The sequence below is a fragment of the Diabrotica virgifera genome, chromosome 4, assembly GCF_917563875.1.
Source record: "Diabrotica virgifera virgifera chromosome 4, PGI_DIABVI_V3a".
In the NCBI taxonomy this organism is placed as follows: domain Eukaryota; kingdom Metazoa; phylum Arthropoda; class Insecta; order Coleoptera; family Chrysomelidae; genus Diabrotica; species Diabrotica virgifera.
The window spans coordinates 115380377-115404552 of record NC_065446.1 but is presented as its reverse complement, the minus strand read 5'-3'; the positions used below and the strand labels follow the sequence as shown (position 1 = coordinate 115404552).

Genomic DNA, 24176 nt, shown 5'->3' with positions numbered 1-24176 from the left:
AGGTGTAGTTCTTTGGAATCTACATCGGGCAGCCCCAGCCCCTAGGTCAGTAGAACGAGAACGTCAAGAGGATCCCGTACCTAGTTCTGTCTGGGTACGAGAACAACTTAGGTACGAGAACAGGTACGAGTCTGAAGTCGGGCCAGTCGGCGGAAAAAAAGGTTTGTCAGTATTAAGGATTCTAACCCCCAGACGATTGACCGAGCTAAGTCTCGATCACCCCCCCCCCTATGGCCCCTCCGCCAAAATATGAGGATCCACGCAAAGTGGATCTTAACCTTTTACAGGAACAACAAACAGGTGAAAGCGAAGAGGAAACCGACACCGAGAACACGGAAGATGAAGCCCCCGGCGAGGCAGAGAGAGGAAGAGCGAAAAGGGCCAGGAGGACAGAAGATACGAGCGACGATGAAGAAAAAGCAAAAGCAGGCATGAGAGAGCTGCTAAAGAAGCTGAATATCCAATCCGAAGAGCAGCTAGCAAAGAAAGAAGAAGAAAACGAGCGACTAAGGGCCGAAATCACACAACAAAGAGAAGAGATGAAGAAGATGTCAAACCGGTTGGACGACCTGTTGACAGAGTTGAAAGAAACTCGGAAACTGATAGAGAAGAACCGCCAACAGGAAAAGAAGCCACAACAGGACAACAACATCAAAAGCCAACCGGCAAAGCCGACGAAACCCGAACCGAAAAGAACTCAGCGACCGAAAAGCCACAGCCGGCTAAAGAACCGAAGCTAAAAAAGATGAAAGAGGACTTCCCACCACTGGCAACGAACACCAGCCAACCCAGAGATACTCACACCCTGCCCAGAGCAAAACACAGACGGTGAGACGCCTGCCTTGCGGCGACCTGGCGATTCAGAGACAGAAGACATGGAAACAAACGAAGAAACCGCCGTGTTGCCCGAACAACAGGCAACACCACATAGAAAGCCGCCTGTAATTAAATTACAGAGCGTGAACGAGACAGGGGCTATCCTCACCATAGCCCAAAAACTAAAAGTTTACACGACGAACAAAATCTCCAAGAGTGGTAGAGAAACACTCATCCAGGCGAAAAGCCTGGACGACTACAGAAAAATGGTGAGGATAGTAGAAGAATATGCGGAGGCGCATAAAGACAGAAGACTACAATGGACAGCCTTCCCAATAGAAGTAGAATATAAAACCCAACATGGTTTTACGTGGATTGCCCTCAAACACCACCAAAGAGGAAATCCAAGAAGAGATGGAAAGACAACACAAGACATAGTCTGCCACGCAGCTAAGAATATGTCCACAAGAGCCGGTCCCAAAAAGGAAACTCCCGATGTTCGTACTGACTCTGAATCGCGAGGACGTAGACAAAGCAAAGCTGATCACAAATCTGTGCCACATGAAGGTAGTGGTAGAAGACCTACGAAAAGCGACAGGGCCAACGCAGTGCTTCAACTGCCAGGGCTTCCACCATGCACAGAACGCGTGCCACAAAGACCCCAGATGTGTGAAATGCGAAGATCACCCCTCGAAGCAATGTAAAAGGTCCAGAGAAACAAAGGCAACCTGCGCCAACTGCCACGGAAGCAATCCCGCAAACTACAGAGGATACCCTAGATGTCCAACCTGGGGAAGACCACCATAACAGAGGCCACAACAACAGGCCAGCAGACGACAACAGGCAACCGGGGTCTCATACGCCAAAGCCACGCAAGCCAAAAACCAACAAGCCACCACAGCGATCCTCCCGGACGAAGACTACCTGGTCAGACTAGTCACCAACGTGGTGACCAAGGTAGTCCAAGATACCAGACAGACGATCAGGTAAAATCAGCATACAAAAAAACATAAAATAGGCGTAAGCCACCAAAAAAATCATAAAATTCTTGAGTTCCAAGCCATTGGACTGAGCTCAGTGGGGCTTGGTACAATGACTTGGGGCCCAAGCAAGCAATTTTAGTTCCGCGGATAAGTAAGAAGATTAATTATTTATATGGGAAATAAGCCACAATTAAAATGAAAAAAATAATTTTATTAACGTTTCGACGCCCAAATCGGGTGCCGTTGTCAAAATACAAAATATTTTTATATTAGAAGAATTTTTTTGCTTAGCAACAAAACTTTTGTTTATTTTAGTAATATTTTGTATTTTGACAACGGCACCCGATTTGGGCGTCGAAACGTTAATAAAATTATTTTTTTCATTTTAATTGTGGCTTATTTCCCATATAAATAATTAATCATAAAAATGCCACAAGGAAATAGCTTCAGAACAACATTAAGTAAGAAGATAAAGGCATAGAGCGCATCACGCTGGCCTAGTTTTTGCATTCGATTAGGGCACCACATTGGAATCTTATTACCCAGGATTCCATTGTGAAGAGCATTTGGCTACGATAGTTGTGCCCCCATCGCGCACCAGCGTGCTATGGGGAGAAAGGGATGGCCTGGGGCATTGGAGCGAGGTGGGGTGATCCCTGTTTTAGACTCGGGTCAAAACACCTCGCCCCAATGAATTTGCTACACCCGAATGTACTTTTTAGAAAGGGTGGACATCTCCCACAGGTCGGGTTGAATCAAATTGCTTGCTTGCTTGCTACATGGATACAGTCAACAAGATTACAATCATTGAACAATTATTGATTATGTCATCATGCGCAAACAATTAAATCTAAAAAAATTGTGTTAGTTAAACACCGGGAAAATAACAGCGACCATCAATATGAACAAACAATACCCGGAAATATGAGTGTAAACAAATATAATTTGAAAAGTCTAAAGACCCACACAACTTTTGTATAAACTCAGATTGGGTACAAAAGAAAATACAAGAAAAGAAAGCAAGACGGTGAAATAACTATACCAGCGATACTCAACCTTTTTTTTCCCTGGGCCACATAGTAGCTATTGCGACACCTTGCGGGCCGCAATCTAGGTGAAGTAATATACAGTATGATGAAAGGAATAAATTCGTTATTTCGTAAATTGGCGACTATAAGGAAAAATCCTGAAACAGGACGATTTTTTATTTTTAAATTATGATTTTTTGACATATATGTTATACTAGTGACGTCATCCATCTGAGTGTGATGACGTAATCGATGATTTTTTTAAATAAGAATAAAGTTCGTGTGCTAGCTCATTTGGAAATGCCACCGTGATTATGGCAAGCTCTGCTGAACAACTTCAACTACTACTAAACAAAAAGACCAAATACATGATAATAACTAAGAAAACAAACATACAAACAAGCATACATTTGGGAAATGTACCGATAGAAAGGGTTGATAAATACAAATACCTAGGAACCTGGATTTCAGAGAAAAATGATCAAACAACAGAAATAAGGACCAGGATAGAAAGAGCAAGAAATGCGTATGTAAAAATGAAAACAGTTCTCTGCAACAAAGACCTTAGCTTAGAACTGAAAGTAAGAGCTTTGAGATGCTACGTGTTCTCGATACTACAATATGGACTTGAAAGCTGGACATTAAAGCAAGAACACATAAATAAGCTACAGTCATTTAAAATGTGGTGTTACAGAAGGATGCTTAGAATAGCATGGACACAGAGGAAAACGAACACGGAAGTATTGCGAGAAATGGGTAAAGAATGCGAAATAATAAACACAATAAAAATAAGAAAGTTACAATATCTGGGACACGTAATGAGGGGACCGCGATATGAAATGCTAAGACTGATAATACAGGGAAAGATAAGAGGCGGAAGGAGTATAGGAAGAAGGAGAGTGTCATGGTTAAAGAATTTAAGGGACTGGTTTAGATACAGTTCTGTAGAACTCTTTAGAGCAGCGGTGGATAGAGTAAAGATAGTGATGATGATATCCAACCTCCGATTAGGAGACGGCACTTGAAGAAGAAGAAGCTAGGCTCATTTGAAAGGTTATTCAATTCTCTATTCAGCAATTTAAACATTTTTTGCATGAGCAAGTAAGCGCAACTTTTGAGAGTTTTATACACCTTCGGTGTTAATTTCCAGAATTCTCAATATTGATTTGCGTCTCTTTTTTCTTTAAAAATTGCCTCCAGATTTTTATCATCTTTAAAATCAATTAGTTCATCTGACAACTCTGCGCTATTAAATCCCAATGCCGCAAATTGTGTAGTAGCGGCTACTTCTAAGTGCCAGGATTTTCCACTAATAGAAGATATTTCCTAATTTTTCGCAAATCATTAAATCTTTCCTAAAATTCATCGCTCAAGAAAACTAAGTAAAATTAGAAATAGTAGCAAAGTTTTCTGGAGATACATCAATTCCATGTTGTTGATCTTTCACCAATGTCGAAAAGTTATACGGATTTTTTATATTAATTTCCTCGATGTACCTACATCTTAAGCTTGTCCTCGAAAGCAAATACTTTATGCGAAATAATTTTATGTTTACCTTATAATTTGTAAACGACGATTAAGTTCACCAAGTTTTCTTGGTATGTCGCAAATAAATGCTAAAAGCCACCACCAACTATCTTACTCAAGTTCAAAATAATTTGATCGTTTACAGAGCCCTTAAGGCCTTCGGGCAACATAAAAAACGCAAGAGGGCCGCATGCGGCCCGCGGGCCGCAGGTTGAGTATCACTGCACTATAGTGTTAAATATTAGTTTGTTTACTTAGCAGTACAAGATACTTATAGGGTATAAGGAAAACGTGCGAATCCAATATTCTGAGCGGTAGTCACAAGATATAGGGAAGTTGGTAGATATCAGAAAGAAAGCTATGATTTCCACCCTTATGGTGATCTCCATGTTCCTTGGTATATTCTTTTGTGTTGAAAGTACGTGCTCATAACGATCATGTTTCTTTCTTTTGCAAAATCTATTAAGAAGTGACCATTTTCATTCTTTGTTTCATGCAGACTATATTTTCCTATGGTGGGTGTGTATATTTCTTCTTTTCCTATTTTTGCATTAGCATCGGCTAGTACTATATTTATATCGTATTTGGGAATATTTTCGAATACTGTATATATTTGACTGTAGAAGTCTTCCTTTACCTCTATGTTTTTCTCTTCAGTCGGTGCATGTATGTTAATAAATGTTATTTTTTGGTATTTTCCTCTTATTCTTAGTGTGCATATTCTCTCTGAGATTGGTTTGAAGTCAACTATTAGATCTTTCAGCTTTTTGTTTACTACAAATCCTGTGCCTAACATTCTATTTTCGCCTCCGCTATTGAAAAATAAATAGTCATTTATTTCCATTGAGTTTTGGCCTAGTTATTTCGTTTCTTGTAGTACTACTATTTCGAATTTATATTTTTTGCATTCATCTACTATGTGTTTCAGTTTTCCTTCTTCGTATGTTCCTCTTACATTCCATGTTCCTACTAATATATGTTCGTTTATGGGCTTCTTTTCATTAATAATGTATATGTTACAGTTCAAGTTGATTATCCAGTTGGAGTTGACTCCAACTAGTTGGAGTCAACTCTAACGGCTGGTTTCAGTAAAAGTTAATTATAAATATAAAATGAAGATTTATATTCAACATTTACTAGTAAAAGTAGACTCCAACTAGGAAAAGTATACTCTTCCCAATGCCATTTAGTAAAAGTTGATTCTGATTCATACAAACAGCCGATCCTAGAAATTAAATGTTACTGAAAATGTTCAAATTAATCTAGGCTGTATCGTCGCCCCCGTTAGGTAAATTACTCCGATTCGAATTTTTTGCACAAACTTACTCAAAAAGAGGTCCTTATAACAAATCTACTGGGTGCCAGGCAGTACCTTGATCGATAAATTGTTTAAACAATTTTTTTAGACAAATTCACAAAAATAATTTTTTCACTTCGAACAATATTTTTTTAGATCATTTGGGTTATTCTGAGCAAAAAAAGGTATTTTGCGATTTTTCTCCAAAATTGATTGTTGTCGAGTTATACGCGATTTAAAATTTGAAAAATGCGAAAATAGCCATTTTCAAGGCTTAATAACTCGGTTAAAATCCATTATTATGAAAGTCAGAAAGTGACCAAACCAAAGTTTATAGCTCCCTCTACAAGATCCAGCAGAAATTTTTGTCACTATTTTATTACTAAGCTTTATCTTTAATTATTAACAATGAGTGCTAAGTCCGTATTAGGCGGCCGTCAATGGTGAGTGCTAAAGAGATGCACCATTCCGGCCGTCCAATGGTGAATCTCACTCGCACTCACATTGACGGCCGCCTCAATACACGCTTAGCGCTCATTGTTGATAATTAAAAATAATATCTTATTAATGAAATAATGACAAAAATTTCTTCAGGATCTTATAGAGGTAGCTTTAATCTTTGATTTCTTTTAGTTTCTGACTTTCATAATATATAATATCGTATGGCATTTTTGCCTTCGGACAGTTCCGGCGCCAATTACATCTTTAATCCTGTTTCAAGTAACTAGTGTCGATGTACACTAGCCCAGGGGGACCGACGCCGACGGCTTAACGTGCTCTCCGAGGCACGGTGAGACGGCTCGTGTCATTATTGGAAATGAAAATAAATCAAAACTTTACAGATTTAGTAATTAGGTAGGTATACAATATGCAAAAGTCATCTGTCATTACTGTCATACGAATTTTAACGACCCCCCTACAAGATACTGAAGAAATTTTTGTTATTATTTTATTACTAAGCGGTTATTTTTAATTATTAACAATGAGTGCTAGGAGCGTATTGACGCAGCTATCAATGTGAGTGCGAGTGAGATGCACCATTGCACCATTTTGGCATTTAAAAATTCAAACTTCTGTCAAACCACAAAACTGTCAAAACTTTTTTTGTAATTTGTTGCTCACATGTCATCACCATGACAAGGCGAAAGTTCTTCTTCTTTTGGTGCTTTCTCCTTTAGTGGAGGTTAGCGACTACACTGGCAAATCTGTCTCTGTCCAATGCGGCTCTAAACAAAGATGTTGAATCAAGGCCGGTCTAGTCTCTGATATTTGTAAGCCATGAAATCTGGCGCCTACCGGGACATCGTTTTAATTCAATCTTACTCTGGATGATCAGTTGCGTGAGGCGGTACTTTTTGTTTCTCATTATGTGTCCCAGGTAGCTAACTTTTCTGACTTTAATGATTTTTAGCAGTTCCCTATCTGTACCTATTCTCCTAAGAACATATTCGTTGGTGGTGTGGGTTGTCCAAGGTAGTTTCTTGTTCATCAGTGTTGTGTTTTGTTCAGGCCTCCGTTCCATACAAAAGTATTGACCACACATAGCAATGCAGAAAACGACATCTAAGGCTGATATTAATGTTACTGTTACAAAATAAGCTTTTCATTTTGATAAACCCCTGTCGGGCTACCTCTATTCTCGCTCTTGACTTCTTGTTTATAATCAGGTTGATTGTTGAACCAGCAACCAAGATATTTGTACTGGCTTACGTATTCAAGTTGTTGGTGTTTCACATATTTATTGAAAGAGGTAAATTTTTGTTCCTTGATATTCTTATAACTTTGGTTTTCGCAGTATTGGTCTTCATCCCAAATTTTTCACAACTCTCAGTAACCCTATCCAACAGTATCTGCAGACTATGGCCCGAATCAGTCATTAATACTGTGTCATCTGCATACCGGATGGTATTTACTCTCTGCCCGTTTATCCTGATTCCTTCTGAAGAATGCGATAAAGAGTTCGCAAATATTACCTCAGAGTAGACGTAAAAAGTATGGGTGATAGCGTGTCTAACACCTCGTTGTATTTCAATTGGCCTTGACGTATTACCATTGGTCTTTATGATTGCTGTCTGATTCCAATAAAGAGCCTCTATAATTTTAGAATCTCTTTTGTCGACTCCGATGTCGTTCAATCTTTCTATCAAGGTCTTGTGCTTCACCCTATCGAACGCTTTCTCAAAATCTATGAAACAGATAAAAAGGTCTGCTTGCTGATCTTTGTATCTTTGTGACAGAGTTTGAAGACAGAATATTGCTTCTCGTGTCCCCATACCTTTCCTGAAGCCAAATTGTTCTTGACCCGTGACCTCATCACATTTTTTATAATATATTCTGTTCTGTATGATACGCAAGAAAAGCTTCAGAATATTATTTAATTGACTTATAAGGCGGAAGTCCTGGCATAATTTGGCATTCTTCTTTTTAGGCAGTGGTATGAAGACTGATTCAAGCCATATTTTAGGGATAGTCCCTGTATTGTAAACATTATTAAATAGTCCAAGAAGAAGGTCTAAGTTTTCCTCGTTGATTAACTTCAATAGCTCAGCTGGTATTTCATCTTTTCCTACAGATTTGTTGTTTTTTAGTTGAAGTCCATTAAATCCAATATTTCCTCTGTCATCCATCTTTGCTTCCGTGGTCGCTGTTTTGTGAGCATTTCAGTTGCCGTTGCAAGGGCGTGTCTGATTTCCTCCCGAAGGCAAACTTTAAGGATGTTTAATTATATGAAAGTGTGCTAAAAAACAGTGCGAAAAAGTAAACCCGATTTAAAATTCATTGTTACTTCAGACACACTTTAAACCCTTCATTTACTGCTATCTATATTTACAATTTTCACACAATAAAACCTTTACATTAGATAATATGAGTTAGAGTAGATAAAAATTATTTTTGTGAATTTGGTTAACAAAAATTGGTTAAACAATTTTTCGACCGCGGTACCGCGTGACACCCTGTGTATTTGTTATAAGGATTGCTATGCGGATGTATTTCTTTGAGTAAGTTTGTGCAAAAAATCGAATCAGATTAATTTACCTAACGGGGGCGACGTTGCAGACTATACTAATAAGTAGTTGAAACGGTCAAAACAAAGAAACGCACACTCATCAAAAATGCACTTGAGATTCTCGTATAATCAACATTTACTGAATCGATCCAGGAAGAGTCAACTCCAACTAGTAAAAGTTGATTTAAATTTTTAAAATCAACTTTTACTGCTCGTTTCAGTTGGAGTTGACTCCAACTAGTTGGAGTCAACTCTAACTGAGAATCAACTTGAACTGTAACATATACATTTTGTCCATTTCGTGTATCTTTACTTTGCCATGTCGTCTCCGTTATTTCAGTCTGCTTTAGTTGTATTGCTAGTTTTTTGGTTTTATATTTTCCTCTTTTATGAGTTGTTGTTGGCTATTATTCCATGTCCATATTTCACCATTGATGATTAGCTTCTGGTATCCCATTTTCACATTTTTTCCATTATGCCTCTCTACCATAGCCTTGCTTCTAATTTCTTTCTGGATAATTCTTTCTTCTTTTGACATATCATCATTAATATAGATACTTTCGTCTTTTTTGGTTTTTAATTTGCTTTTATTTTTCATTACTTCTATTTTGTTTTTCACGCTGGTAAGTTCCACTATGACAGTATTTTCTCCTACTTTCCTTGCTCCATTTACATCTACTGAAACTTGTAGCTCTTTTCCCATAAAATTCTCCATAGCCCCTCGTAAAACTTTCTGATCATTTGTATCAATTTTTATTCCTTGTATTATTACATTTTTCCTCTTTATTTCTCTTTCCAATTTCTCTATTTTTTTAATTTGCTGTACTAATTTCTTTTTCTAATTGACCTATTTGTTTTATAGCTTTTTCATTTGTTTCTCGCAGCTTTTTTATTTCATTTTTGTAGCCGCTTTGTTGATCTTTCAGTTCTTTTATTTCATTCTTTAGTTGTGTGATTTCGTCTCCAGATCTATATTGTTCTTCTTTTATGTCTTTTATATCCATTGTTAATTCCCTCATCATTTTCATAATTTGTTCCATTCCACTTATGTTTTCTTCATCTGTTTTTTGTGGTGTTCTAGCTGTTATTTTTGATTTTTTGCTGGGATGTTCCTCCTCATCCCTTCTCATTTTCATTTCATCAGCTAATTCGCTATCTGAACTCATTTTTCTTAATTCCCAGTTATTTTTCGTGCTAGAGTTTTTAGTCAATGCGTGACGGGTGAAGTTTCGTGGAGAGCTCTACTCACAGTTCAAATTCCCACCCGCACCCGCGCTGGCCGTTACTAATTTTCCAGCACTTTTATTTCTAGGTAAAAATCAAAATCCGGCACTGGTCATCTGTTTATAATAAAAAGACAAAATATTTTATACTAACCTGAATGAATGTTATGCACATAGCCCCAACTCCAAGCAGAAGAGCACTTTGCGAGATTATATAGTGGATTTTCGGTAAGCAACCTCTCATGTAAAGAGAAGCGATACTTTGGCATTTGGTATTTCTGCAGCAGCTCTCTGGTACTTGGTAAACTCCTGGGTAATTTATTTGTGGCAAGTCTGAACTTGTTGAGTCGTCTTGTAAACTATAAATGACTGTGAGATTGTAGTCTGAACTGTTAAATCTGTCCCAGTCGTTTGGACCATGTACTCCACAGCAGTGCAACTAAAATATAATAAATTATAAACATATTATTTTACTTAGAAGTTAAATGATTGGTACTAGATTCCATGGGTAGCCATTCCCCAACTCGCATTGGGGCTCACCTTAAAACGGGAACAGTAAGAAATAGTGATTAACCAGTTAACAGAAATTATAAGTACACTATAGAAATCTGCAGTTCAAAAGGACATATCATCTTCATCATGCTCATCATGATCATCATCATTATCATCATCATTGGTGCAAAACTTCTATAGTAGAGGTTTCAGCTATCCATTTCTGGTTATTGCTAGTTCATTGCATCTATCTTTTTAGCACCATAATCTAAACCATCCTTCCATTTAAGTTCTGGCCTACCTTTTCATATACTTTTCACTGACTATGACATAAGGATTCGGCTATGAGGATGGTTCTGCTGTGATCTTGCTAGATATTTTATCCATCTTAGTCTTGTTATTTTTATGAGAAATATTACGTCTATACCACCAGATATGTTTGTATTTGTATTATATCTCTTAGTTGTACTAGGTTGTACCTCCTCCTCCAAATGCTGTTTTTACAGATGCCACCTAATATTCCTCTCAAGTTCTTCATTAAAATATGAGCGAAGAGGTTTTCAACTGTCTTGGAGATGGTCCATGTTTTTGATCCATATATCAGCACCGGCACTGTAAGGGCTTTGTATAAGGGTATTTTTCTTTTCTGACTTAAATTATCTCCCTTTTAAATTATTCCCTTTCCCAGTTTAATTTCTTCCGTTATGGAGTTCCACTTCAGAGGTAGAGTTATTAATAGTGATCTGGGTCCAATATTTTTGACTGTTGTTAGGTGTCAATGAAATCATTTTGGATTTTTATGTATTTATTGGTAAGCCCATATTGTTATAGGCATCTGAGAAAGTGGTTTACATTTCTTCTAGCTTGCCTGTTGTGAGATTATTGAGAAATTAGGTCTAAATCATCTGTATAGGTCACAATTGGTGAGGATGTGTGAAAAAATATTTTCTGTATTGTCTATTCTGGCGCTCTAACCGCGTTTTCTAAGACTGTGTTGAAAGGCACGCCAGCGCATCTCATTCCCGTACTCTGACAAGCGTTTCAAACGCGTGTGATTGTTCACCATCTATTTGCTTTACTGCAAAGAACTTTACTCATTACGTCTTTACCAATCTTCCTCTTATTATATTCCTGTACCATATTTTGACCTCCATATAATATATGTCATGCTCAATTTGTACTGAGATCATTTTGTTTCCGTTTCCTTATCTTATAGTTTACTCTGCTTCTAACTTTTGCATGTTTTCTGGTTTTTCTTGCTCAGTTATTTCATCTAGGCATCTTTTTTTGCTTAGGTGTTATCCCGATTTCATGTGTATACCACCATTTATTGTTTGTTGGACTATTTGTGTTGATTGTTATTTATCCTTTTTCCTCTGTGGCACCACATGTAATATTTATTTTTTAGTTTTCCCAGGACTAGTTCACTAGACTATTTTTAACTGATAAACGTCATAGCAACGCCACGTTTCCTACTGACAAAACTCCTTCCTGCCCGTGATTTCTCAGCGACAAAATTATGACAGATCCGTCACGAAGGTGTCTGGTAATTCTATTGCTGTCAGTTTGACAAACGTCATTGAGGGGTAATCAATTTTGAACAGATATTTATAATAAATCCAGATGAAAAATCAAGATTTGTATGCCAGTCAGGTGAAGAAATAAAAAAATTGGTTTCGGCAAATATCCCATTGAACACGCAGAGGTCCAGAAGCCGTATTTGGACCCAATTTTCGGAGTTCCTACGGGTGGGAAATTTTACGCTTTAAAGATGTATTACCATAAGGGAATTAGCAAAAATTCTCGAGAATTATGCCTTTAACATGAAAAAAGGCAATGGCGAAGACTATAAAGAGTCTGTAAAGTCAATGTGGAATACTAGGTACAGCAAAAATGGTACAAGAAAAATAATTTACGGAGTACGGTATAAAAATCGACAATTTCACAGATATATCTTTCAAATGTGCAAGATTGGCCAGAGATACCAAGCGGAGGTAGCTTCAAAGTGTTCAAGAAAAAAGAAAACTCAGCTCAAAAGCATTATCTATCGAAGAACTATTAAAAATCATCCAAAGCTACGACAAGGAAACTCCCGATGGTGCACAAAAAAAGTTTTTTCACCTTTGCTCATTTGAACTTGCTTTGAGAGGCAATGAGGGCATAAACTGCAAGATTCAATTTTTCCAGAAGGAATTTGATGTTATGGGAGAATTTATGGGCTGAATTGAATACAACAGCATGAATCCCATGTCATACAAATCTTGTGCCAGTACTGCTTAATCGTCAGCAAAGTGGATGTTAAACAGGCAGTCATCTCCGATCATGATTCCCATTAGTCCACAACTTCTTTTCCATTCTTTTAAAGCAACTTCCAAGTATATGTTAAATAGCAACGGTGATAAGCTACACCCTTGTTTCAGTCCTTTTTCTATTTTTATTCCTTCAGATAGTTTTAATGCGAATGCCGTAATTTTTTTTATTAATTAAAATATGGGAAAAGAAAGGGGAAAAGTCGTTAAATTCACCTCTAGTTATATCCAAAATTCGCTAATTCCACGCTCACGCTATCTCCACTGGTTAGTTTCAAAACCTGTTAAATCCACTTTTTTATACATAAATAAATTTTTATCTTTAGTTTTATTAACCAAGTTACGTAAGTCAGGGTTATAAACAAATTAGAATTACATTCCCTAATGGAATAATTTCAATTCATTTCAAGACAGGTGCTCTGAAATAATAAATACGGTCTTTTGCTTTTACTGAAAATATGTTGCGTGTGGAGTTAGCGGATATTGGAATTATACGACTCAAATAGTCTTGTCGAATATCATTCGAGAGAAAATTATTTACCGGTAAAATTTTCTTCTGGTTTTATTCAAGTTTGTTGCCTTTTGGCAATTTTCACTTATGAAATTTTGACAAAATTACTCGACTGACGTCTCGTGATTTAACTGTCAAAATTTTAGTCTAAGAGCTAGTGAACCCTCCGACTAACGGTGGTCCTGTAAGGCTAAAAATTTTTCTAGTGATAATTCATAGCACACCAAGGCTAAAAACCATGACCTGGCAGGCCTCAGCGGTGCACGTGTATCTACCAGGTGAATCGAAAAGTGCAAATTTAGGGGGTAAAATAAACTTTCTCCTGTAAGGTTTAAATTTAAGTATGTGTTTTAGTAAGTCATTTAGAAGAAATGTGTACAATGACAGGCGATTCTGAAGAGCATAAGACATTGCCAGGCGAGGGGAAAGACTATGGGTTTTTCCTAAAATTATTCTTTTCGCATCGAACAAATTTTTTTTAGATTTTTTGAATCATTTCAAACAGAAAACGTTTTTTGTGATTTTTCTCTTAAGTTAATAGTTTTTGTTATATGAACGATTGAAAATTTTGAAAATTGAGAAATCGGCCATTTTTAACCCTAAATCGGACATTTATCTAAAAATTTCAATGTTGCCAAGGTACGTAGATATTCTTTAAACATTGATTGATGAAATCCCGAAGAATTTTTTGCAATAAAATATCGAAAACCCCTTTGTTTTTTTAATTGCTAATCAAGCGTGTGCGACACTGTAGTATAAGTGAGGACGTATGCGTTTGCATAAATTCATTATCTCTAGAATGGGCAAATTTCAAGTCAATCCTCAGGCAGGTCGATTTTTATTTTTGAATTAGGACTTTTTGGCATATATATAATACTAGTGACATCATCCATCTGGGCGTGATGACGTAATCGATGATTTTTTTAAATAAGAGTAGGGGTTGCGTGATAGCTCATTTGAAAGGTAATTTAATTCCCTATTCAGTGATATAAACATTAACATAATTATTTATACAGGGTGTACAAAAAAAATTTTTCTTCTATTTGTCAAATTGAATCAAAGTTAATTTAATAAAAAATTTTTTTTTGGATAAATAATAATGTTAATGTTTATATTAGTGAATAGAAAATTCAATAACCTTTCAAATGAGCTATCACACAACCCATAGTCTCATTTAAAAAAAGCATCGATTACGTCATCACGCTCAGATGGATGACGTCACTAGTATTATATATATGCCAAAAAGTCCTAATTTAAAAATAAAAATCGATCTGTCTGAGGATATTTCTTGAAATTTGCCCATTCTCGAGATATTGAATTTATGCAAACTCAAACGTCCTCACTTATACTACAGTGTCGCACCTGCTTGATTATCAATTAAAAAAACAAAGGGGTTTTCGATATTTTATTGCAAAAAACTCTTCGGGATTTCATCAATCAATGTTTAAAGAATATCTACGTATCTTGGCAACATTGAAATTTTTAGATAAATGTCCGATTTAGGGTTAAAAATGGCCGATTTCGCAATTTTCAAAATTTTCAATCGCTTATATAACAAAAACTATTAACTTAAGAGAAAAATCACTAAAGACGTTTTCTGTTTGGAATGATTCAAAAAACCTAAAACAAATTTGTTCGATGCAAAAAGAATAATTTTAGGAACAACTCCTAATCTTTCCCCTCGCCTGGCAAGGTCTTATGCTCTTCAGAATCGCCTGTCATTATACACATTTCTTCTGAATGACTTACTCAAACACATACTTAAATTTAAACCTTACAGGAGAAAGTTTATTTTACCCCCTAAATTTGCACTTTTCGATTCACCTGGTAGATACACGTGCACCACTGAGGCCTGCCAGGTCATGGTTTTTAGTCTTGGTGTGCTATGAATTATCACTAGAAAAATTTCTAGCCTTACAGGACGACCGTTAGTCGGAGGGTTCACTAGCTCTTAGACTATTTAATTCGCGAAAATTACCAGGCAATAAACTTTCATACCAGTCGAAAATATTGCCGGCAAAATTTTTTTTCTTATGATATTACATATTATTATATACGATTATTCAACGCTCTCTATTTCTGGGATATCTTTTCTTCAATTCGTCTTCAGTAGAGGATTTTAGTACTATCGTTTTCCAGGGATTCAACTTTTGTTATATAGTTCAGATCCCTTCTTCTGGTGGATTTATATGCGATAATTTGAGCTTTGCATAAGACTAAACTATGTTGTGTGATACTTATAATTTGCTGACGTTTGCGTTCTGACGTCAAGTACGTGGGTGATATCCGATTTTTTGTTACGGATTGCAAAGTTAATCATTGACTTTCGGCTTCTGGTGTTGTTAAATGTATATTTATATTGTGAAATGTGGTATTTTTTATACGTAATTCATTATGGGCGCACAGGCTTTTTTCGGTTTCCATTTGCTTGTTCTTCATTGAATCTCTACATAATTCATTGTCTTCCCAAATCTTAAATTGAATTCACCCATTACGAATACTGGTTTACCATGAAAATAAACCTATTTCCTACTTTAACTGAGTTCCGTGTTGGGTTGGTCTTGTCATGCTATTCGTTTAGTCTAGGACTAGGATATACTATACTTACCGAGTATTGTGTTGCATCCCAAATATATCCAGTATCGGCTATGTAATACTCCATACTAATCCACATATCCTGAGAAAGTGTTTCTTCCAAGTGACTCCTGGATTTGTAAGCAATGATACTTACGGTCAATTCCAGGATAACTATTACAAGAAGTAGTAAAGCGTACTGAAAAAGGAAAAAGCACATTAAATAAATACATAATTAAATAATACACAATATCTTTATTTTCGAAAGACTATAATAGTATATTATGCAATGAGCATTTATTATGGTCATTATGATGAGAACATGAAGCACACGAAACGAACCGCGTAGCTGCGTGTTTCGTATAGAATACAAGCTTCATAATGAAATTTAAATGCAAGTTGTATACATGATTTTTTCTATGATCATTAACAACAAACAATATATTCAAATTTATTAATTTTGTAACGCAAATGAATTTAGTGGTTATATGGTTAAATTAATTATTACTCCAATAAGAAAGGAGTTCCCAGTGTGAAGATTTTCTTTTTAGTTCTTCTTCGGAATAACTTCAAAATGAATAGCTTCTTCCACAAAAACAACAGAAATAAGTTGGCAAAGCAGATAATAGAGTCAAACCAAAAATGAAATAGACTATCTAATTTGCAATAAAAGTTCTAAACAAATTCTATACCGGTAGTGATCATCGAATGGTACGCACTTAAGTCAAAATATCTAAGCAAGGAAAGACATCGGTTATTGAGAAAAAATGAAATACAAGATTCAAATAAAATAAGTTTTACCCTTTTTGAAAGTAGAGCCAGAAAAATTGATCTTAAGCTCAATGAAGATAAGACCAAGTAAGTTACCAAGAATCCGAGACAAAGAATTAGACAGGCCATTTCAATAAAGGAATTTTTTTCAATCTACAACTTTGAAGTTGTCAAAAAATTCACATACTTGAGAGTAGTGACAACTGCCGAAAATAGGCCTGAAAAAATGTAGCAGCTACAATCATGTCAGGAAATGGAGCTAGAATTATACCAGGAAATTACTCGCTATAGATGCTGATTAAATTTCAAAGGCAGCTAAAACATTCACCCATAATAATGCTGCCAGATGGCAGCCCAAGAAAAATATGGAAAGACACAGCAACGAGTGATTTATGTAAAATGGGGATACAACAATGGGAGATTATTGCAAGTGTGGAGGACCGGAAAGACCGGCAAGAGTGGAAATGGTAAACGCGACCAAGACTCACTTAGAGCTGCAGAGCCAAGAAAAGAGAAGAAGGGGACTAATGTGGAGCCGATGGAAGAGAAAGAGGCCAGTTTCAATATCCAGTCATAATATACGAACGTCCTAAACGTATGATATCAAAAAACGTAGAGCGGAAAATAATCGGATTAGAAACAATTTCATCAATTCATAACCAAAGTTATTATTCGCAAATCACGACTGTAATTTGCACAATCTATGAGCTTGTATTAACTGATACATATTATCTATTTTAATCGTAATAAATGACGTCAAAAGCATACAAATATACCTTTATCAGAAAGTAAATAAGATCAATGTTCTCTATAATAACTTAACAGTCGTTTGTTGGTTATTTATTTTCTAATGTGTTTATTAATTTGTTTTAATTAGTAATTCGTTTATTTTAGGTCTACATAATAATAACTAAATACCAGCTGTTTTTCAGTTAATTTGGTTTTATAAATATGTACAACATCTGTGACAACGTCCAATATATAAATGTATATAAATTATACAATATATAAAAAAAAGTTGTTAATAAAAGTTATAGACACCTTTAATGTACACATTTTAAAATTAGTGATAAATATACAGGGTTCTCTATAACACGGTGCCAAACCCAAGTTATGTTTTTTTTTTAATAGAACACCCTGTATTTTATTCAAAATCTAGTTTCTCCACATTTTTCTGATTAAAGAGATGTAACACTTGTCTAGGGTTATACCAAGTGTTTCAAAGTTATGAGCACTTTTATTAAAAAATCGTACTGATTTGATCGCCCTGAATGTTTCTAACGGTGTAATTTAAACTTAGTTTTTTACTGCTTTTGATTGTAAATATTAAAGTAGTAGGTCTGGATCCAGCGTATGAAAAAAAAGTTGATTAATAGCAAGCTGAAAATTTGTTAATAGCTTAAGGGTGTCTAGTCGGATAAACTTTGATATATGGGAACACTGGAACAGGGGCAGTTTTAATTGTGGAACAGGTTAAAAATTTGGAACGGTCAGACCACGAAAACGGCACATTTATTTTGTCCGACAGAATAGACTTAAACTCTCCGAACAGAGATTAAACTCTCATGCAAAAATCAGACTGCTATTTATCACCTGTCATAATTCCTGTCATTTGACATATTCTACATGTTCCACTGATTAAAACGCCCATTTGGTAATACATAGCAGTCTGATTTTTGCATGAGAGTTTAATCTCTGTTCGGAGAGTTTAAGTCTGTTTTGTCGGACAAAATACATGTGCCGTTTTCGTGGTCTGACCGTTCCAAATTTTTAACCTGTTCCACAATTAAAACTTACCCTGTTACAGTCTTCCCATATATCAAAATTTGTCCGACTAGACACCCTTAAGCTATTAACAAATTTTCAGCTTGCTATTAATCAACTTTTTTTTCATACGCGGGATCCAGACCTATAGTTTTTTAACAATGTACAACTTTTTTATAACTACACAAATTGTATACAGGGTAAGTCAAAATCAGGAGCGTCATTTGAAATTTTGCTAGGGGGGGGGCAAACATTATATATACAATACATTATATATGTAAACATAATACAAAATTGATCTATTTTTTGTAAATTTCAGTCATTTCCAGGGTCATGACGCCCCTGGTCAAAATGTAAATTAAAGATTTTCTTCATATTTTTAAATGGAATACCCTGTATTTCTATTATTATACTTGCATATCTTTTGAATATTCCCTATACCTAAAGTTATTAGTTTTCGAGATATTTTAGTTTTATTGTGGATAACTAATAGATACGTTTATTACAATAATTAATTACCCTTAATATTAGAAACCTTTAATAGACCAGGGCGGATCTGTTTTTAGGTGGATGTGAGAGGTGGCATTCGGATTTTTGCAGATAAAGTTATTTAACAACTTCAGTAATTATAATCGTATTATGCTCCTTCTCAAATATAGCCGAAACATTAATAAAAAAATAAAAATTTCGAAAATCATCGATTTTTTTCTATTTTCTGTGCTTATAACTTTAAAACAATTCATTTTGGAACAAAGTTGTTACGAAATAAAATAAAGCTAATTGAATTTTGTATAATATACAACTTGTTAAAAATATCTTAAATTATTACCCTTTTTGCAAAATAGCAATAAATACAAAATAAGGGGGCAAAATAAGCCTGTTTTTATTCAATGTTTTTCAACCACTTTGGTTGCACTTAGAACTTTCGTAATTCGCTTAGAAAATGTTTATAACATGCTTAAACCGTCCACTAAATTTCTTTAAAATTGACGTAATTGATTTTGCATAACCAATTTTCAATCTATTTTTTTTAAAGTTCAAATTTTTTAAAAACTTGAACAAAAAGTAGACCATTTAGAAGTTAGTTAATTTTCTTACTTTTCTTATATATAAACAGGCACTCTACCTATCCAATAAACTTTACAGAATTAAAATCGGATGATCTAAGCAGCCTTAAAGTTTAACAATTTTTTGGCTTACTTATAAACAAATAAAATATCTCCGTTACTATTATATTAAATTAAATTTACAAAAAGGAACTAGAAAATACTCGGTACGACGCTTATTTTAACCGGTTGTATCTCAGGAACTAATAGTCCTCACAAATCAACTTTTTTACTTTTAAAATATGCGTCGTACCGAGTATTTTCTTGTTTAGTTTGGTGAATTTAATTTAATATAATAGTAACGAAGACATTATATTTGTTTATAAGCCAATAAATTGTTTACAACTTTAAAACATTGCTGAGGCTGCTTAAATAATCCGTTTTAATTCTGTAAAGTTTATTAGATAGAGATAGGTAGAGCGTCTGCTTATCTGTAAAAAATTAGCAAACTTCTAAATGGTCTAATTTTTGTTCAGAAAGTTTTTATAAAATTTGAACTAACTAGATTGAAAATTTATTATGCAAAATCTATTAGTAGTGTAGGAAACAGAGGTTGAACCTTGCAAAATGGACACAAGTCCGGTTTTATTTTTTTTCTGGCATATCAAGGGGCTCTTATTATAAGACTAACTTTTTCTGAAAAAAATTCGCCCCGGAACCCCCCTTTTCACCCCTTTAAAGGGGGTAATTTATGGTTTTTGCAGAACGTAACCTTTCCTGTACCTTTCACAAAAAATTTCTTTTATAGAAATATGAAGAGGACTATATTTTCTACGATTTATTTCCGACAGCATCTCTCTATCATCCACCGTTTAGCAAGGGTAGCGCCCCAAAGTTGACAAGTTTTTAAAAAAGATGTTTCTAAAAAATATATATTTTTCCCTAACTGTAACGGAAATTAAAAAGAAATGCTTCGGAGATTATTCACAAATAGATGGTTGATTTTTTGGTATAGGTTTCACTTAAGGGTAATTGCCCTTTTTTTAATTACAGGGTGTTACATTTTAAAAAACCCCTTTTTATACCATCTGAACCGTTTATGCTAGAGTAAAAAGACTTTCAGCGATTACCCATGTACTGGTGTTATTTACAAATTTGTATAATTCACCCCCATTTTTTCCCCGGAACCACCCAAAAAAAAGAAGAATTAATAAATAAAGTGATTTTCTTGGAATCCTTCACACACAATGCCCTTCAATAATATGCTTCATATATTATTTTGTGCTAGTTATTATTACCCATGCATGGACACTAAAAGCGATTTCCTAGTGCAACCCCGGTAGCCAAAAACAATAAATAAAATGGGGGATTGAAATTTTTTTTTTGTTTTTTGCTTTTTGATCCTTATGGGCATATGCTTCATCAATAGTGCTTTTCAAAAATATATATGTTTATTGCAACATCCCTGCGCAAACCACCCCTATCCTTGAAAATATACTGCAGAAACTACCCCTATACCTTATCCAGCATGTTTTTACGATTTTCTCATTACCTATTCATTTTTTTTAAACAAAACTTATACAAGGTTAAAGACCACTATTTACTCTAAGAATTAGGTCCTATTCATTTTTTTTGTTTAAGCAACCGTTACGGCACAGTGGCGCCGTAAACCTCATATATGCTTTGACGGGCTCCAGTTTTTGTTTATTTTTTGGTCATCTGTTTGTTTTATTGATAAAGTACTGATGTAAAATAAAACAACACAGTGTAACCTACAAATCATGACCTATGCATATTTTACATTCTTTGCTCCCCAAAGCTACAGTGGTGGCCCAAAATAAATTATTTCATATTTTCGCCACCTACACGCATATTATTGCGTTAATGCTACCTTAATAGCACAATATTCACCCCTAAGTGGTCGCTGAGCAGTGGCGGATCCAGGGAGGGGTGATGGGGGCGATCACCCCCACCCCTCTCAAACCAAGTGATATTATATTTGAAGATTATAAAAATATTCATTTATTTTTATAGAAATACTTATATTATATTAATATTATTTTTATAAGAATGACTTTTTATGCTTTAGCGACAGTGGCGGATCCAGCATCGTTAAGAGGGGGGTGCCAATTGGTTAAATTTCTATAAAAATAAATGAATATTTTTATAATCTTTGAATATAATATCACTTGGTTTAAGAGGGGGGGGGGAGATGATCACCCCCATCACCCCTCCCTGGATCCGCCACTGCGTAGCGACCACCTAAGGGTAAATATTGTGCTGTTAAGGTAGCATTAATGCAATAAAATGCATGTAGGTGGCGAAAATATGCAAAAATTTATTTACACTGTGGCTTTGGGGAGCAAAGAATGTAAAATGTGCATAAGTCATAATTTGTAGGTTACACTGTATTGTTTTATTTTGCATAAGTACTTTATCAATAAAACGAACAGATGACGAAAAAAAAAAACAAAAACTGGAGCCCGCCAAAGCATATATGAGGTTTACGGCGCCACTGTGCCGTAACGGTTGCTTATACGAAAAAATGAATAGGACATAATTTTTAGAGTAAATAGTGGTCTTTAGCCTTGTATAAGTTTTGTTTAAAAAGAATACATAGGTAATGAGAAAATCGTAAAAACATGCTCGCCAAGGGATAGGGGTAGTTTCTGCAGTATATTTTCAAGGATAGGGGTGGTTTTCGCAGAGATGTTGCAATAACCATATATATTTTTGAAAAGCACTATTGATGAAGCATATGCCCATATGTATCAAAAAGCAAAAAACAAAAAAAAAATTTCAACCCCCCATTTTATTTATTTTTTTTTGCTACAGGGGTTGCACTAGGAAATTGCTTTTGGTGTCCATGCATGGGTAATAATAACGTCCACAAAATGATATATGAAGCATATTAATAAAGGGCATTGTGTGTGAAGGATTCCAAGAAAATCAATTTATTTATTAATTTTTCTTTTTTTTTGGGGTGGTTCCGGGGAAAAAATGGGGGTGCATTATACAAATTTGTAAATAGCACCAGTACATGGGTAATTGCTGAAAGTCTTTTTACTCTAGCATAAACGGTTCAGATGGTATAAAAAGAGGTTTTTTAAAATGTAACACCCTGTAATTAAAAAAAGGGCAATTACCCTTAAGCGAAACCTATACCAAAAAATCAGTCAATTATTTGTGAATAATCACCGCAGGATTTCTTCTTAATTTCCGTTACAGTTAGGGAAAAATATATATTTTTTTAAAACATCTTTTTTAAAAACTTGTCAAATTTAGCGCGCCACCCCTGCTAAACGGTGGATGATAGAGAGATTGTGTTGGAAATAGATCGTAGAAAATATAGTCCTCTTCATATTTCTATAAAAGAAATTTTTTGTAAAAGTTACAGGAAGGGCTACGTTACGCAAAAACCACAAATTACCCCCTTTAAAGGGGTGAAAAGGGAGGTTCCGGGGCGAAATTTTTTCAGAAAAAGTTAGTCTTATAATAAGCACCCCTTGATATAACAGAAAAAAAATAAAACCGGACTTGTGTCCATTTTGCAAGGTTCAACCTTTGTTTCCTACACTATAGGTCGATTGTAATGAAATCTGGTGGACGGTTTAAGTATGTCATAAGCATTCTTTAAGCGAACAACGAAGGTTCTAAGTGCAACTAAAGTGGTTGAAAAACGTTGAATAAGAACAGGCTTATTTTGCCCCCTTATTTTGTATTTATTGCTATTTTGCAGAAAGGGTAATAATTTAAGACATTTTTAACCAGTCGTATAATATACAAAATTCTATTATCTTTATTATATTTCCCTACAACTTTGTTCCAAAATTAATCGTTTTAAAGTCATAAGCAAATAAAATAGAAAAAAATCGATGTTTTTCAAAATTTTTAAATATTTTAATTTTTTTAATAATGTTCCGGGCATATTTGAAAAGGAGCATAAGTCAATTATAGTTATTGAAGTTGTCACCTGATTTGATAGTGATAATTAAAATTAGACTGCATTTCATTTTTTCTCCAAGTTTCTGGGAAATTCTATACAATAACGACAATTTTATATTTACTAACAAAATGATATTAATTTTCCGCGAAGAAATGGGCACTATAAATTGCTGCAAGTTCTTGTTTAAGGTGGCTTTGAAATAATTGACACAAGAACTGTCAGATTTAAGATTTTAATTATGTGTACGTTTTTATTTTTGTTATTCTGTGATTATAATAATTGTTTGCCATATTGTTATAATTGTTACCTAACAATGAATTTTAGTCGTGAATAAATGACAGACATGATATGGATTTTAGGAGAGTGTTTTAAAAACTCATTACTTGCCACACTAATTTATAGGAAACGGTATCCACAGCGTCGACAATCAAATAAGAAAGAATTTGACAAATTATTAGACATGCTTATTCGTACTGGTTCAATTTTATATGAACCAAAGGAAAAAACACAAACCATTATTACGGGATGAAAATGAATTAAATGTTTTACTGGCTGTTACAGAAAATCCTCATACAAGTATTCGAAATATTACAAGAAAGCAAGTTATAAGTTATAGATCTATCCAAAACATACTCAAGAAAAACAACATGCATACATATCATATACAATTTCATCAGGAACTTGTTGGGGATGATTTGGAACGAAGAGTACAATTGTGTCAATGGTCACAACAGCAAATAGTAATACAGAGAGATTTTTTTGAGTTTGTTCTTTTTGGAGACGAGGTAACATTCCACAAAAATGGTAGTGTAAACAGACACAATTTTCATTATTATTCCACAACCAATCCGTACTGTGCTCCCACACATAGTCAAATGAGAT

The 24176-nt window shown here is 34.9% G+C and overlaps 1 protein-coding gene across 1 annotated transcript in view; it reads right to left on the bottom strand.

Moving 5' to 3' along the window:
• The window catches only part of LOC126883109 (23 kDa integral membrane protein-like), a 116537-nt gene that overhangs the window by 4037 nt on the left and 88324 nt on the right, over positions 1–24176 (bottom strand). The window contains exons 3-4 of the mRNA XM_050648357.1: positions 15802–15966; positions 10036–10320 (exon numbers count right to left, since the gene is read on the bottom strand). Of these exons, the coding sequence (XP_050504314.1) occupies positions 10036–10320; positions 15802–15966 (450 nt within the window). The remainder of the gene's footprint in view (positions 1–10035; positions 10321–15801; positions 15967–24176) is intronic.